Genomic DNA, 16,184 nt, shown 5'->3' on the forward strand with positions numbered 1-16,184 from the left:
TTTGCATACTGTGTTAATTTGCCTTTAGGTTGCTTCGCCAGAGAATTGATCAGCTGGAGAACTTAATCTGCAGCCTGTCCAAGAAGCAGGCCTTCAGGCCCCCGCTGCCTGCGTATGAGTCCCTGGTACAGGAGGTCCACCACTATGTCACCAGCATCGCCAAGGCCTCTGCCGTTCAGGACCTGCTCACTCGGCTCCTGCAGGCCCTCCACACGGACGGACCTCGGGCTGCCCAGATGGCCCAGAACCTTCTGAAGGAGGAGGCCTCTTGGCAGCAGTCACACCACCAGTTCCGGAGGCGGCTGGCAGAGGAGTTCGCCCTTTACCCAGACGCAGCGGCCCCGCTGCACGCATCCGTCCTGCAGCTGCAGCATGGCATGCGGCTGGTGGCGTGCGAGGTCCATGCCTCACTCCATGGTGGTGTGGTCTGCGCGCACAGGCTGGGTGCCCTGGCCACATCCCTGTTGGCTTTCCCATCAGTGGGCCCCACCTTCCCCACCTACTATGCTCACGCAGATGCTTTGTGCTCGGTGAAATCGGAGGAGGTCCTGCGAGGCCTTGGGAAGCTGCTCCTTAAGCGCCTGGGAGGAAAGGAGCTGGAGGGCAAGAGCCAGAGGCCCTGCCCCACCCAAGAACAGCTGCTGCTGAACGCCCTCCTGTACCTGCGCTCCCACGTGCTGTGCAAGGGAGAGCTGGACCAGCGGGCCCTGCAGCTCTTCAGACATGTGTGTCAGGTAAGCCCTCCTCCTGACGGGAGCTGGGGGCACGAGCAGGTCGCCTACAGGACACTAGCGGTGCCCGGTGTAGGTGAGACAGTGTGGGAAGGTACTGGGGATCTAGTGTCTGCTACTTGGCTTTTTCCCATTTAACTGTCAGGTTTAGGGGCCTTTGTCAATTTTTAAGAGATTAAAAAAAATATTAAGTGTTGTTAGCCCTTTATGCCTGATACACACTTCAAATATTCTCTCCTTTTTTGTTGGTTCTTTGATTTTGTGGTGGGTTTTGCCATGTAATTGAATGAACTTTTATTAATATTAAGAAAATAGGGGCCTAGGTTCAATCCCTAGTTGGGGAACTAAGATCCTGCAAGCCAAGCAGTGCAGCCAAGAAAATAAAATAAATTCTGGGGCTTCCCTGGTGGCGCAGTAGTTGAGAGTCCGCCTGCCGATGCAAGGGACGCGGGTTCGTGCCCCGGTCCGGGAAGATCCCACATGCCGTGGAGCGGCTGGGCCCGTGAGCCATGGCCACTGAGCCTGCGTGTCCGGAGCCTGTGCAATGGGAGAGGCCACAACAGAGAGAGGTCTGCGTACCGCAAAAAATAAATAAATAAAATTTAAAAATAAATTGTTTTTTCCCTTATCAACAAAAGCAACTTGTTTTCATTGTAGACAATTAAAAGAATAAGTATAAGCGAAATTATTCGATCCTGCCACTCAAAACTATATAACTGTTAACACATTGGTGTGTTCTATTGTAGGCTTGCTCATTTGTGCATGTATCTGTAAGTGTACATCTGTGACACTAAATTTTTTACAGCTGTTTTTTCCCAGTGGTTTACAATTTTTTAGGGTGGCGGGGAGTAGACCCTTTTAAAAAATACAAATATTAGCAGAGTGATCCAGTATTTAACAGATAAAAGGGCTGCTCTGGTTGAGGACAATGCTATACCCTCTGTGGTCCCCGAGATAATGTCCTCACATGGCTCGAGCCCTACAAACCACTAAGAAAGTCCATTCTGTTTTACAACTTGCCTTCAAAAATCTAACAGCTAAAATTTAGTGCTTATTTCCGTCATGATTATGGTATTCTCCACCTGCATCATATTTAGTGACTGCGGGTTTTCTGTTGTATGGGTAAGTCATTTAACAGTTCCTTTCACTGAATATTTACATTTATATGTAAAGGTTTTTTTTTCTGTTTTTGGGGGGAAAAAAAAACCAAACCAGTGCCATCCTAAAAGTCTTAAAGCCAGATCTTTGGGTAAAGCTTCTAGAAAACAGAATTGCTGAGACAAAGGTTAACTGCTTGCTTGGGCTTTTAATACAAATTGTCATCCTGGGGTTGCTTATCTTCTCAGTTCTTCTCAATACTGGGTGGTTTCTTTATAGTTTTTGCCAATTTTAGGGCTTTAGAGGTAGTAGGGAATTTAAGAAATGTCTGGTATCGTATAGCCCGGTTTTGCCTGATTAGTTCCCCTCGACCACCCAGTCCCCAGCCCATTTTCCCTTTTCCAGACCCCCAGGATATCTCCCTGAGGTGCTGGCCAAGTGCAGTCTGCATCACACACCCACGTTGCTGACCCTCACCCTGTCCTTAATGCAGAGCACCATTTACGCCTGATGGGGAGTCCCCAGTCGTGCCACTACAGCAAGTTTTCACACCTGCGAAATTGTAACAATACAGCAGGGGGGTGTTTGGGAAACTCAGGTTGCTGCAGATACACAGTTTGAAAACAAATCCCATTTGCTCTCTGTTACATGGAATTTAGTGTCTTGGATGTCGGCATTTATTTGTTCTTGAACCATGGTATTTTGTTTTCATGAGGAAGAGATAGCAAGTCTTGCCTCTTGTTCATTGTAAATGCCTCAGCAAAGGCAAATAAGCTTCCTTCGGAATGTGTGATTTTTTTAGGAAATCATCAATGAGTGGGATGAACAGGAACGCAGAGCCCAAGAGAAGGCCGAGCAGGAAAGCAGCCTGTACAGATACCGGGGCAGGAACTCTAGGACAGCCCTGAGCGAGGAGGAGGAGGAAGAGTGGGAGTTCAGGACACACTTCCCACCGCATGGAGAGGTTGGAACGAGTCCCCTTGGTACCACACACCTGCCCTTTGAATTCTTTTTTTTTAATTCCAATTTTATTGAGATATAATTGACATACAGCACTGTATGAGTTTAAGGTGTACAGCATAGTGATGTGGCTTAACATACATCATGAAATGATTATCACAATAAGTTTAGTGAACATCCATCATCTCATATAGAGATAAAATAAAAGGAAAAAAATTTTTTTCCTTGTGATGAGAACTCTTAGGATTTACTCTGTAACTCACCTACAGCAAGCACTATGTTAGTTCCTGTTACATCCCTTTGAATGGTTTTGTAATTTTTAAAACATTTCTCAGTGCACGTAATTCCCTTTTTCATTTTCTTGATCATTCACACTCCATCCTTCCCCCTTCCTTTTAGTCTTACTAGAACTGGATTTTGACTTTAAAAGTTCAATTGCTCTAATATTATTTACAGGACTTCGCAGATATTTTGGTAGAACCAACACTAGAGGCAAAGAAGGGACCTTCAGATGGACAAGAAGAGGAGACTGCCACAGAGCCCGCCCTCCTGTCACAGAGCTCAATGCAGGCTGTGATGCTGATACACCAGCAGCTGTGCCTCGGCTTTGCTCGGTCCCTCTGGTACCAGCAGACTCCGCCGCCACACGTGGCAGAGCACTACCTCAGCCTGTTTCTGTCCTGCTACCAGACTGGGGCATCGCTTGTGACAAACTTCTACCCCCTGATGGGTATGGTAGTTTAGTTTTGTTAAGCTCTTGGGAAATCAAAACGAATAGATGTGCTTGCTACTTCTGGGACAGTTGAAACTATTATATCCCTGTTTTTTGCTAAATTCCTTATTGTTTCCTTATCTTAAAGGACTTAAGCTAATTTCAAAAAATTGATTTAAAATTCTGCAATAAAGATGGGTTTTCACCCTTTGAATACATGGGGCTAAAGGGATTAAGAGTAAGGATATAGAATTAGTTTAAATGGTCTCGTTTCTCCGCATTATTTCCAATTTCCCTTTCACAGCATCAGTGCTTTTCTAATGAAATCATGTATTCCTGGGAGCAACGTGGCAACTCAGAAATTAATCTCACAGGATATGGTTTGATGCAGTTTCCTATGTGACCTCATGAGTTATTCCTTGCAAGTAGGAAGGAGGCTTTAAATTTCATTTCTGCCTACCAAGAAGAGCTACAAAAACTGGGAATTGGAATCCTCAAACCAAACTCTGCACCCTCTTGATTACATGCAGGCAGCATCTGAGTTCCTCTGTATATACCGAAACTTGGGGCAGATTTTGGTGACCACTGTAGTATTGGGGTCACAGCCTTTTAGACCTTTGCTGCTTTGTGGGTGAATGGCATTGCAATATCTACTTCATTTAGTCGCAGTCATTCATTATTTCTGAGCATGTTGCTGACCTCATTGTAACTTGATACCAACTTTACAGTGATCTTGTTAACTTCACAGGAGTTGAGCTGAATGACCAGCTCTTGGGCAGCCAACTTTTGGCCTACACCCTGTCCCGTAACACTCTCTTTGGGGAGGGGACCTTGGACCTGATGGTGAAGCCTGACGGTCCCTATGACTTTTACCATCACCCCAACGTCCCGGAAGCTCGGCACTGCCAGCCTGTGCTTGAAGGCTTCTCAGAGGCCGTCCGCCAGCTGCTGCAGGATTGGCCGGAACATCCGGCGCTTGAGCAGGTAGGGCAGCGGTGGGGAGGCGGCCTCTCAACTGTCCTGGGGGCAGTGACTTGCACACTGGATACGCAAACAGAGGTTTACAGAACTGCGGTTCAGTGCAGTGTTATTCCCTGGAGGATGAATATACCAGGTTGTAATGCTGTTGTGTAAATGGTGTTTGAGATTCCACTTATTTTATCTGCTGCTCAGGGTTTTCCGTCCATGTATTGAAGTGCTGCTATGTTGCTGTCTTTATTCAGACACATCCTTATACTAACAAGGGCCTGGCTTTTTCAAGTTTTAACTCAGACCTCGCTCTGTGATCATTCACCTAATTCTGTAATAACTTATAACAGAGAGTAATAAGAGTAATTACTTTATCAAACTCAATCTTATTTCCAGAGTAGTGCAGCAGATAAAGTGTTTATCTTGGGCAGGATCTGCAGCCCTGGAAGTTTCACCCGCAGCTCTCCTAAGTGCTCACGAGGCAGGGCCTTTGCATGAAACTTCCAGTCAGGCCCCTCTTCAGTACCCTGTGACTTTGGGTGATTGACAGTCCCACAAGGATGCCCAAATCTTCTTCCCTCCCCTTCCCCCCCTCCCCCGCAGCTGCTGGTTGTAATGGACAGGATTCGTAGTTTCCCACTTTCCAGCCCCATCTCGAAGTTCCTGAATGGCTTAGAGATCCTTCTGGCAAAGGCACAGGTAAGAGGATTCTCTCCAGTCCTCATTTTAGTTATAGTCAACTGAAGAGATTCTCTTATTGTTAGAGGGACAGGATGTGATAGTTTGGGTTGGAAAAGGATGAAACTCCTTGGTTTTTCTGACATAAGGTCAGATTATTGCAGGTGAAGCCACTGCCTCCATGGGACACAGGGAACCTGCCTCACCTGTTCTCAAGGGTGGGACGCAGCGTCCACCAGTCCTAAGGGCTCAGTCTGCCAGGACTTCTGGGTTGGCCTTCAGACCGGCAGGGTGCCTCCACTCTTCAGCCCCTCAGTCCTCTCACAGCCTCTGAAGGGGCTGGTGCTCCCCTGATTTTCAGATTAGGGCTCTGGACTTTGGAGGGGTCACGTGACTAACAACAGAGATTCAGACTCAGGTCTCCAAACCCTGTGCTATTTGCTCTGCTGGAGGTCTGTCAAGTGACCAGAAAGAACTCAAAGCTGGATAAGCTGGATGTAAACTCATTCTGGTTAGTTATTGGTAAATCAGTATAAAAGTTGTTGAAGGTCCCAGGGGTCTTTGCTCAAGAAAAGTCCAGGGTGTTCCTGAGTGAGGAGGTGGTCAGGGGACTGAATAATGGCCATAGTAAGTTTTATCTGTGTTTCTTCAGGATTGGGAGGAGAATGCAAGTCGGGCCCTGTCTCTGCGGAAGCATCTTGATGTGGTCACTCAGATGGTCATCCGTTGGCGTAAACTGGAACTGAAGTAAGTGATATATTTGTCACTTCCCCTCCTGAACTTAGGTTGTAGGGATATAGTCTTTGGATAGTTTGTTTCCTCAGAGTTTATGTAGTATGTCAGCTGGAGACCAGACAACAGCATGCGTTCGGAGGCAGCAGACGGGGAGCTTCTCCATCTCCATTTGGGAGGAGAGAATAGTGAATATTTAGCTTCTGCTTCTGTGGTTTCAGATGTTTGAATAGGTTTCCTTAAATGCCTCCTTGGCCTCTACTTCCATGTTTCAGCTGCTGGTCCATGAGTTTGGATAATACCATGAAACGCCATACTGAGAAATCCACCAAGCATTGGTTCTCCATCTATCAGATGCTGGAGAAGCACATGCAAGAACAAACAGAAGAGCAGGGAGGTAACACCCGTCTCTAAATCCCCTGCTTATTTAGAGGGTCCAAGCTAAGCTTGAAGTGCAGCAGAGTGTGGGGTTTACCTGCTCCCATGTGTCCTCGCCCCACTACTTTCACATAGGATGTATCATCTGACTGCGAGGTATTCCTGAGAGGTCAGCCAAGAAAGCTGTGTAGTTTTATTCTTACTAAGAATAATAATGGAAGTCAGAGAGGTTTAAGTGCCTTGTCCAGAGTCTAAAGAGCTAGTCATAAGTAAAGTTTTCTTCTCTATATCCATGAGACAAGTCAAAGAGAAAGTTTCTGTCTTGGTAGGTAGTAGTTAAAATGCTTGAGTTAAAAGGGTTTCATCTCCTACTTAGAACAAGTACCTCATAATTCAGTTTCCTAATTTGCTGTGAGTGCATTTCACACATACCCTGAGTGGGGCTGTAGTTTTTAAATCAGCTTGGAATTTAGCTATGGTCCTTGCTTCAAAGCTTCACCTTAACTGGTGTCTCTACTTGACGGCCATCCCTCGGGAATCCCATAGTAGACTGTGTGCGCTTTGTGACAGCAAGTGATGGTGGCAGGCACGTGTATGTTTTCTTCTTTGAACCTCTATAAAGATGACAGACAGATGACCCTGATGTTGCTGGTCAGCACGTTACAAGCATTTATTGAAGGATCTTCACTGGGAGAGTTCCACGTACGACTTCAGATGTTACTGGTTTTCCATTGTCATGTCTTGCTGATGCCACAAGTTGAAGGAAAAGGTAAGGATATACATATGTATGTATAATATTTTTTCTTTAATTTTAGCCTTTGAATTCTCCACATGAGACAAGTGTCTTGTGGCATACCAGGTTTTAAACAAGACAGTTTCAGTTGTCTTTTCCTATAATGTGATTCAGGTTAGGTATAGAGAAAAACATTATAGTTGAGTACAGACTGGTTATAAATGAAGCCCTGGCTAGCGAACCGTGGCAGAGGTAAATCACCAGATGCAGAGCTCGGGAGCTGGCATGTTGAGGCAGCACATCTTTCTGTCTAGACAGTGCATATGTCCTGCTAAGCTTCTGCTTGATCCAGGCCATTATTAGTAGGTTCTTTGATCTCAGGAGAGCGCTGCCACGTGTCAAGGAACTGCACATAAAACTTCTACTGTCGATTCCTATCGCTGACCACAGCAGTTTAGACAAAAGTGCCGCTGTAAAATGAATATAGATTTACGTGAATGAGCCGTCAAGGTGAGCCTCTTAATATGCCATCTTTTAAAACAGACTTAGTTTCTGCTGACTTTACAATAAGATTCCGAGAAAGGTTGGAAATTGTGAGTTTGGCAGAATGTCTGAGTACACCATCTTTAAGAACAAAAGTGCAACCAAAAAATCCAGTACAAACTGAAACGAAAATATAGGGTAGGATTTAGAGCCTACATCTCTGGGAACTGGTAACCCCGGCTTCCTGATGAGCTGTTACATAGTCTGCATGTGCTACATTGCACTGTAATCTCGTGGCCTAAAGAGTACGGAGGAAGGATCATCACTGAAATGTGAACCTCAGAGGGGGAGCCAGCAGCACATGCAGCAAGTGTGGTGTTTTTGTTTCCTTTTTATTTCTTCCAGATTCACTTTGCAGTGTTCTATGGAATTTGTACCATTATTACAAGCAGTTCTTTGACCGGGTCCAGGCCAAAATTGTGGAACTTCGTTCCCCCCTAGAAAAAGAGCTTAAAGTAAGATCAACGGCTGTCATAATCACTCTTAGGAGGACAAAATCAGCAAATTCTCCCGCAGTTCTGTTCTTTAATCCATTTGACTGTGAGGCAGGGGGATCTGGGGAATGGAGAAGCATTGCAACTGCCAACTAGGATGGTGGGTTTTTCATTTTGTGGCATTGGCTCCATTGCTGACCTGGCCGCGTGTGTGAGGGTTCCGGGGCGTGGCCCCTTTTCAGAGGCTCCTAAGAGGGATGTTAGTGCCCGCTCCCCTGGTCTTGCCCAGGCTGATCTTCCACCTCAGATGCGTACCATCTGGTGTTGGGCTATGGGCTGTTGAGGTGCTGGGGGTGTAAGGAGGATCCTCTCTTTTTGACACTTTCAGTGGTCGTGGAACCATCCCTGGTTTAAGCTAGAGTACATAGTGACCTACTGATTGTAGCAGCACTTTTTTTTTTCCATTGCTTTGAGACAAACACATGGTTCCTTTATTAGACTTGTTTTACTTGTTCACTGACACACAGTCCTGTGTTTGAGATGGAGTGGGCTCTGGTCTTTGGCAAACAGATGATCTAGAAAGAACAGAATGACACCAGCTTTATAAAGCCATTCCTTGAGCTTCATTTATCTTACAGGAATTTGTTAAGATATCCAAGTGGAATGATGTCAGCTTCTGGTCTATTAAACAGTCTGTGGAAAAGACACACAGGTAATTGATCTTTTAAAGCTGGGAGTGACCAAAACTCCGAATTTTTGAATGGTAGACAGCATGACTACATTGTTACAGAGCCCTGACTTGTGCTGCCTTGAACTTAACTAAAAAACACTAGACTGTTTTGCTGGCTTCCCAACACCACGCCCTTTCACCCAAAGCAGAGTCTCCCTGCAGGAGGAACGGATGTGCCTGGAGGCAGAGCAGGCTGTGTGCCGTGGAAGGTCGAGTCCTCTGCCACCTGCTCACCTTGAGCAAAGTGATCCCACCGTTCCTGGCTTTTTTTTCCTGCTAGAAAAGAGAGACGAGAACACCTGCCATACTTTTTCCTTTAAAAAAAGATTATCAGTTTCTGAGGAGCTCATTACGTACCAGAAGTACAAGTTATTAAGTTATCTATGTATGTGTTATATGTCATTTACATATTTCCTCACTTTCCATCCTATTTTTTTCTGCCCATCTCTGTCATTACCTGGGGCCAGAACCCTCTTTAAATTCATGAAGAAATTTGAAGCTGTCCTGAGTGAACCCTGCCGGTCATCCCTGGTGGAGAGTGACAAGGAGGAACAGCCAGACTTTTTGCCAAGGCCAACAGATGCAGCCGCAAGTGAGGAGTCGCCCATTCAGAGTCTGAATCGGGCACTGAGAGAGACCCTGTTAGCCCGGCCAGCAGCTGCACAGGTATTAGCTCGTGGGATAGTGTTTGCTTATTCCTGAGCTAGTTGCGTGGGGTCTTTGCTTTCTGTGGCAGGAGTGTCCTTAGCACTAGGTAAGGGAATGCCTTTGAAATCTTCCTCTTTGGACGAGTGGTATAGCATTGCATGACCTGCTGCAGAGTAAGGCAGAAAGCATTAATCCTGGTGCTGGAAGTTCCATGTTAGCCTGTGGAAACGACTGTTGTGCTTACCTGTGAACAGTTCATCTACCTGTGAGGGAAGATTTAAAGTGTCAGTTTAGGATATTGAAGCTGCCTTTGAGCTCCCACGTGATGAAGCTGCTGCACAGGGAGTGACTGTGTGCAGTGATCTGCTGGTTTGAAGTGGTTGCTGGTGACCGTGGTGTAGAAACATACGTACTCCCATCATGGCCAGTTTCAAGCGCCAAGAGTTAAGAGCTGGCTTGCAAAATTCCTGAAAATTTAAACAGTTATCGAGACCTTGGGTGAGCAGGCCTGTTACAGGAGGATGTCCCTGCTTCATAATCACTGTGTGTAGGGAGCACTCTTCCCCCCCCCCCACCACCAGTAACTTTATTTATTTATTTTTGGCTGCGTTGGGTCTTTGTTGCTGCGCACGGGCTTTCTCTAGTTGTGGTGAGCAGGGGCTACTCTTTGTTGCAATGCACGGGCTTCTCATTATGGTAGCTTCTCTTGTTGTGGCTCACGGGCTCTAGAGCATAGGCTCAGTAATTATGGCGCATGGGCTTAGTTGCTCCACGGTATGTGGGATCTTCCCAGACCAGCGCTCGAACCTGTGTCCCCTGCATTGGCAGGTGGATTCTTAACCACTGTGCCACCAGGGAAGCCCGGGAGCACTCTTAAGGGAGTAATGACTTTTGTCTTCCTACTGTGCTTTCCACCCTGGGTCTATAGAGTTAGCAGTGGGGTTCCTCAAGCGATTTTTAATATTTTAATAGTTCAGAAAGCATAATAGAAATTGAGCATACAGCCATGATAGGGCCGCACACGTGATATGGCTGCCAAATTTTCTTTTGATTGTATTCATCAGTTCACCACTTGTCCTGCTGATCAAATTTTTAAACTTAACTATTGATGACAGCACAGGAATTTCAGGTCTCTTTTTTGGTGGGAGGCCGTGCTGCATGGCATGTGGGATCTCAGCTCCCCTACCAGGGATGGAGCCCATACCCGCTGCAGTGGAAGCATGGAGTCTTAACCACTGGACTGCCAAGGAAGTCCCAGAATTTCAGGGATTTTCAAGGGAAAAAACTAGTGAAAATAGGCCTCCGATGGTTGCCTAGTATCTGGATCCTGGTATTTGAACTGTTAGTCAGGAATTGGAGGCAGGGGAGAGATGGTGGTAGAAGTCAGCTTTGGCGAATCAGGTTAGCTTTGCCTATGTGTCTGAGAAGCACAGTGCAGTGCAGCACCTTAAAGGCAGCAGTTGTGCTGTCAGATCTCCACCTTCATGGAGCAGAAGCGCAGGCCCCTGGTGACGAGCACAGAAGGCGCTGCGGGGGGTGGGGAGCAGGGCTTCTGCTACAGGGACCTCCCACAGCAGCAACACACAATGCTGAATAGCCGCGGCACGTGCCTGTTTTAATTTTGGCGATGATGCCTTTGTTCTCGTGAGACGTCAGAGACGTGGAGAGGAGAGTTTCCTGTTGCTGAGCCAGGTGTGTGTGGAGCAGCGCAGCATTTAAACTTAGCACCCGTGCAGGTTCGTGCTAGGACTGTTGTTCTTGGCAGTGAGAATAACCTGTGCTCTGTCTCACAGGCCGTGGTTCCAGAACAGTGTCAGGGTGCCCCTCCCGCCTGGGAGGGGGCACTTCTGCGTCGCTTGCCGAAGCTTGTGAAACGCATGAGGAAGATGTGCCTGGTGCTCATGAAGGGAAGCCCCCTACCCTGCCTCGTGGAGGGCCTCGACCAGTTCACTGGTGGGTGCACACCCAGGATGAGGGGGCTTTGCTCTCTCCGGTATCCTCAGTGGCCTGGGAGGGTTGGAATGAGATACCTGTGTCCTTCTGTGACATCTTAAATAGCGTTGAGCAGGTAATTAAGCAAGTGGGTTAAAAACCATCGGAGCCCAGACACAGGAGCCAGCTCAGACCCCACAGGTGGTCACCTTGTCCTCCTCCCGTGCACACCGGTGCAGTGTTAGGCCGTTTTCTACAGCAGCCCTGTCCATGTCAGCTCTTGCTGGTTGGGGACACGAGTAAAGGGTTTCCTAGAGTCTTGAGGCTGTCCCCACCTCTCAAAATGTTGTCTCTCTTGGGTTAAAGGAAGAAGGAGGTTTGTCCACAGTCCACTTCTTTCAGAGAGGTGTAGCAGTCTCGTTTCCCTGTTCGTGCTGTACAGCATATCAGCAGTGGCTGGGAAAGGGACTCCCGACCTTAAAAGATCATTTGGGCCCTTGGCAGCCTTTCAGCACTTCCGCCACCTCAACCCACCCCCCAGCCGCAGTGAGCGTGCGGTCAGGGTGAAGCCGGTCCTTCTTCAGTGAGGCTGCAGTCTGATCTCAGGGAGATCTTTTAAAAAAAAAAAAACTTGTTAGAATAATAGCCTATTATCCATTGCTCAGGATGCCCTGCCTGCATTGTTCAGGGGTCAGCTGTACCACATCTTTGGTGGCTTAAACAATAGAAATTTATTTTCTCACAATTCTGGGGCTAAATGTCCGAGATTAAAGTGTCAGCAGGGTTGGTTTTTTCTGAGGCTCTCTGCTTGGCTTGTAGATGCCTTTTCTGTGTCCTCATCTCCTCTTCTGTTAAGGATGCCAGTCAGATTGGATTAGGACTTGCCCATAAAGCCTCATTTTATCTTTTTTTTTTAACTTTTCAAAAAAATATATTTATTTATCTTTATTTGGTTGCACCAGGTCTTAGTTGCAGCTCGCCAGCTCCTTAGTTGCAGCATGCGGACTTCTTAGTTGTGGCATGCATGTGGGATCTAGTTCCCCGACCAGGGATCGAACCCGTGCCCCCTGCATTGGGAGTGTGGAGTCTTAGCCACTGGACCACCAGGGAAGTCCCGGCCTCATTTTTATCTTAATTGGCTCTTTAAAGGCCCCATGTCTAAATACAGTCACATTCTGAGGTATTGGGGGTTAGGACTTCAACGTGAGCTTGGGAGGCCACGCAGTCAGCTTATAACACTGCCTGTGGCAGGCTGGCAGCACCCTGGTGTTCTAGGTGCCGGTGGGTGCTCAGGAAGACAGTGCAATGCTGGAGAACGAATTTGGTCTTTGGAGTCGGTTCAGCCAGGATTCAAATCCTGGCTTCAAGTCTGCTCTTTACCTGAATGGCCTTTAGAAGATGGCTAGACTTCTCTGAGCCTCTTTGAGTGGCTACAAATAAGTTCTTCTGTAGCTGTGCAGATTAAAAGAACATTTACCAACTACCAGGTATAGCGTAGGAGTTCAGTACATGTTGTGTGTGTTGGAAATTTACCTCAAGTTTTTAAAATTCTTAGTGTAAATCACTGCACATAATCCATGTTCAATAAGTGCTTTTTGCTTGATTGGTTATGAAACCCCTGAATAAAAAAAAAAACAGAATATCTACTTTATTTGGGTTGTTTGTTGTTGAGAGATATGAAGCGCCATGTGTTTTGATTTTTCCGTTATCATGCGTCTTGATCAGTTTAATCATTGAGAATTTACCAAATGCTAGCTATAAAGATGAATGACACCTGGTCTTCGTTTTAACAGGTCCTTGGTCTTGGGTAATTTGAGCACATTAAGAATTCCTGGGGATTTCCATGTTTTCCCCCTTGTCTTCCCTGCAGGTGAAGTAATTTCCTCTATGAGTGAGCTGCAGAGGTTAAAGGTGGAGCCCTCCGCAGAGAAGGAGAAGCAGCACTCAGAAGCCAAGCACATTCTCATGCAGAAGCAGAGAGCTTTAGCAGACCTCTTTAAACACCTTGCAAAAACTGGTAAGTTCCTCCATGGAAACCCAGTGAAGTGTACTCACCTGATTTTAGGAAGACAAATAACATGGGTGATTTGGGGGAAGTTTGTAGAGACAGTTGAGATGGTGGGAAACAAGGTGGAAGGCAAGGTTTGAAACGTGTGAGTCCCAGTCAACACACACGAAAATCCTATGATGAACCATTTGTGACTCCCAAGTAGTTTCACAGTTTTGTAATGAGGTTTCTCAGAAACCATGTTTTTTATTTTCATCACCATATGTTGTACAGCACCCGCCCTTCCAACGTGCATAGGGAGCAACACTTTTCAGACTAACTTGTGTGTGAATCACCTGGGAAATCTTGCTAAAGTGCAGAAGCGGATTCTGTTTCAGTAGGTGTGGGGCAGGGCCTGAGAGTAAGCTTTCTAACAAGCTCCTGGGCAGTGCTGTTCCTAGGACTTGACTTTGAGTAGCAATGGCATTGGGGGGTTCCTGGCACATCTATTCTCTCCTGAGTTTATTTAACCACCTGCTGTTTATTTCCTAGGTTTGTCATATCGCAAAGGTCTTTCCTGGGCCCGTTCAAAAAACCTTCAAGAGATGCTTCATCTTCACCCATTGGATCTCCAGAGCGCATTGTCTATAGTCAGCAGCACTCAGGCAGCTGATTCTAGGTTTGTGTTTGTAATTATAAATGGAGCAAGTCAGCTAAGCCTCCATGGCCTCATTTGCCAAAGTGGGGAGAGGAATACTTCTGTCCTAGTGTTGCCATAAAATTAGCATTTAGAAAAGTGCCTGGCTCAGGACTGGCAGGTGGTGAGCACCCAGTGTTAATTTTCTTTTCTTTTTTTTTAACCTTCTTTTCTTTCATTAGGATAAAGGTAAGGGACGAATTCGAATATTGGGTGGTTTGGGCTCTGTTGGGGATCTGGTGGGGTAAGGAAGACAAGGGGCCACTTTGAGTGTTTAAAAGTGTCAGTAGTTAGTTAGTAATTGTTGATTTTCTTCTTTCCATTCCTCTTTCCTCCTTGTATTCATGTCTCCCATTATTTTTTTTGGTCCTTTGATTTTTCCTGAGGTCTCCTCAATTGATTTGAATGTACAGGTGAAAATCTGTGAGAGAATGGCCACACTTTTAGCTGTTCCATGTACATAAACCTAAGTTCCCATATGTTCTTGAATTTTAGAGCCTATAGACTTTGGAGACAGATGGAGCTCCCTCTGTGTTAGTAACTGGTTGGAAATGAGCTGAGTACAGCATACATGTGTGTTTTCTTTGCTCAGTGGCCCTCTCAGGTGCTTTAAATTTGAGTTCAACACAACACTGTAAAAAGTAGAAATTTTACATAAACATTCTGGATTTTCAGTTTTTCGGGAAAATTTGGCCAAGTGTGCTTGCCTTCCCGTGTGGTCGAAAGTTGACTAGAGTGCCCTCCTTTTGATAGGACACATGCTCTCAGGTTCACTGTGGTCAGTAACGGTCCCTCTTGCTTCTCAGCTGTCATCGCCAAGGATCATTTTGTGCTTGGCTGTCCTTAACCATGTATGTTATCTGCATGGGCCCTGTAGGCATCAGAATTTATGATCCCTAGACTCCACTGTCAAGATAGGCATAACGTTTTTATTAAGGAAGCCATATTGTCATAGTTTATTTTCCCACTCTACTTTCAGTGCTAAGTATGTAACACATCCTTTGTATAAAGGACTGATGAGTGGCTGACTGAATGGGTCCTCACAGAAATAAATCTGTTCAGACTCTTGGCTTCTGGTTGCGGCTAAATGGACCAGTCTCTGACTCCTCAGGATCTAGGGTGGAGATAGTGGTTTTAATTAAGTAAATCATGTTGGTTTCTTTCCCAGGCTGCTTACAGAAATCTCGTCTTCGTGGGAGGGGTGCCAGAAGTATTTTTATCGCTCTCTTGCACGGCACGCCAGGCTTAGTGCAGTCCTGGCAGCTCCCGCCAAGGTAGGATGATAGAGCCTTGGGATTGCAGGGGCTCAGGGACTCCAGTTCTGTTCATCCAGGGCAGCATCCTCAGACCTGGTCCAGTGATCACAGCCCATTACTGGAAGTGACTGAACTTTTTGCAGTCATTAAACTTACAATATAAGTCAATGTAATTTTGTGCTTAATCAGAGAGCATTTTATAATAAGTTCTGTTATTCAACATTGGCTACTTAAGAAAAATTACGGAAGAAAAACTTCAAATGGAGAATGCTACCCTCAGGTCTTTTCCCCCTGTGAATTGAGAGAAGATCACTGATACCCAATTTTGATGTTAAATTAGTTCCTGTTCATGGAACTTCAGTGGAAGCATAATTTGAGATGCGCTGCTCCCAGAGGTGGACGTGTTGCCTCTAGAGGGCAGCGCACCCAGGCTCCGCACCCCCACCCCCGCCCCAGCAGAGGCTCCCCTCCAGGAGCATGGGACCCAGCACTTCCCAGCGGCCCCCAGCATGCTCTCTTCTCCCCCTGCCAGGAGATGGGTGTGGGCCACGTGGAGCGGTGTAAAGGGTTCTCGGCGCATTTGACAAAGGTGCTCATCCGACAGCGGCGCTCCCTGACCACGCTGACCGAGCAGTGGATCCTCCTCAGGTATCGCTGACTGGCTGCGTTTGCAGCACGAATCGAGAGTATTATGCGCAGCTCAGAGTTGCTGCACACGCTGCTCCCAACTATGCAGTGAAGTCTGAGGTCCGAAGGGGCAGGTGGGGTTTGCCTTGGCTTGGCCCCTTGCTTTTGGTGGTGATGCCTCTGCCCCCTGGTTTTAGCAGCACCTCGGGGGGATGGTTCGAGGCCGAGTCAGACGGTAAAGATGTTCACGGCTGAACCACACCTGGGTCTGGAATGAGGGCGTCTGTGATTGGCAGTCCATGTGGGCCGAGGGCAGGGTTGCTTTCATGGCATCCGGTG

General features: G+C 46.7%; 1 protein-coding gene across 1 annotated transcript in view; it reads left to right on the top strand.

The window, feature by feature from the left end:
* MDN1 (midasin AAA ATPase 1) overlaps positions 1 to 16,184 on the top strand; it is a 155,097-nt gene that overhangs the window by 107,135 nt on the left and 31,778 nt on the right. The window contains exons 63-78 of the mRNA XM_067702559.1: positions 29 to 734; positions 2,632 to 2,793; positions 3,246 to 3,519; positions 4,250 to 4,485; positions 5,074 to 5,169; positions 5,801 to 5,895; positions 6,156 to 6,277; positions 6,881 to 7,027; positions 7,880 to 7,989; positions 8,607 to 8,680; positions 9,166 to 9,364; positions 11,140 to 11,299; positions 13,149 to 13,295; positions 13,818 to 13,944; positions 15,131 to 15,236; positions 15,751 to 15,866. Coding sequence (XP_067558660.1) covers positions 29 to 734; positions 2,632 to 2,793; positions 3,246 to 3,519; positions 4,250 to 4,485; positions 5,074 to 5,169; positions 5,801 to 5,895; positions 6,156 to 6,277; positions 6,881 to 7,027; positions 7,880 to 7,989; positions 8,607 to 8,680; positions 9,166 to 9,364; positions 11,140 to 11,299; positions 13,149 to 13,295; positions 13,818 to 13,944; positions 15,131 to 15,236; positions 15,751 to 15,866 — 2,877 coding nt within the window. The remainder of the gene's footprint in view (positions 1 to 28; positions 735 to 2,631; positions 2,794 to 3,245; positions 3,520 to 4,249; positions 4,486 to 5,073; positions 5,170 to 5,800; positions 5,896 to 6,155; positions 6,278 to 6,880; positions 7,028 to 7,879; positions 7,990 to 8,606; positions 8,681 to 9,165; positions 9,365 to 11,139; positions 11,300 to 13,148; positions 13,296 to 13,817; positions 13,945 to 15,130; positions 15,237 to 15,750; positions 15,867 to 16,184) is intronic.

Source organism: Pseudorca crassidens, chromosome 13, assembly GCF_039906515.1.
Source record: "Pseudorca crassidens isolate mPseCra1 chromosome 13, mPseCra1.hap1, whole genome shotgun sequence".
In the NCBI taxonomy this organism is placed as follows: domain Eukaryota; kingdom Metazoa; phylum Chordata; class Mammalia; order Artiodactyla; family Delphinidae; genus Pseudorca; species Pseudorca crassidens.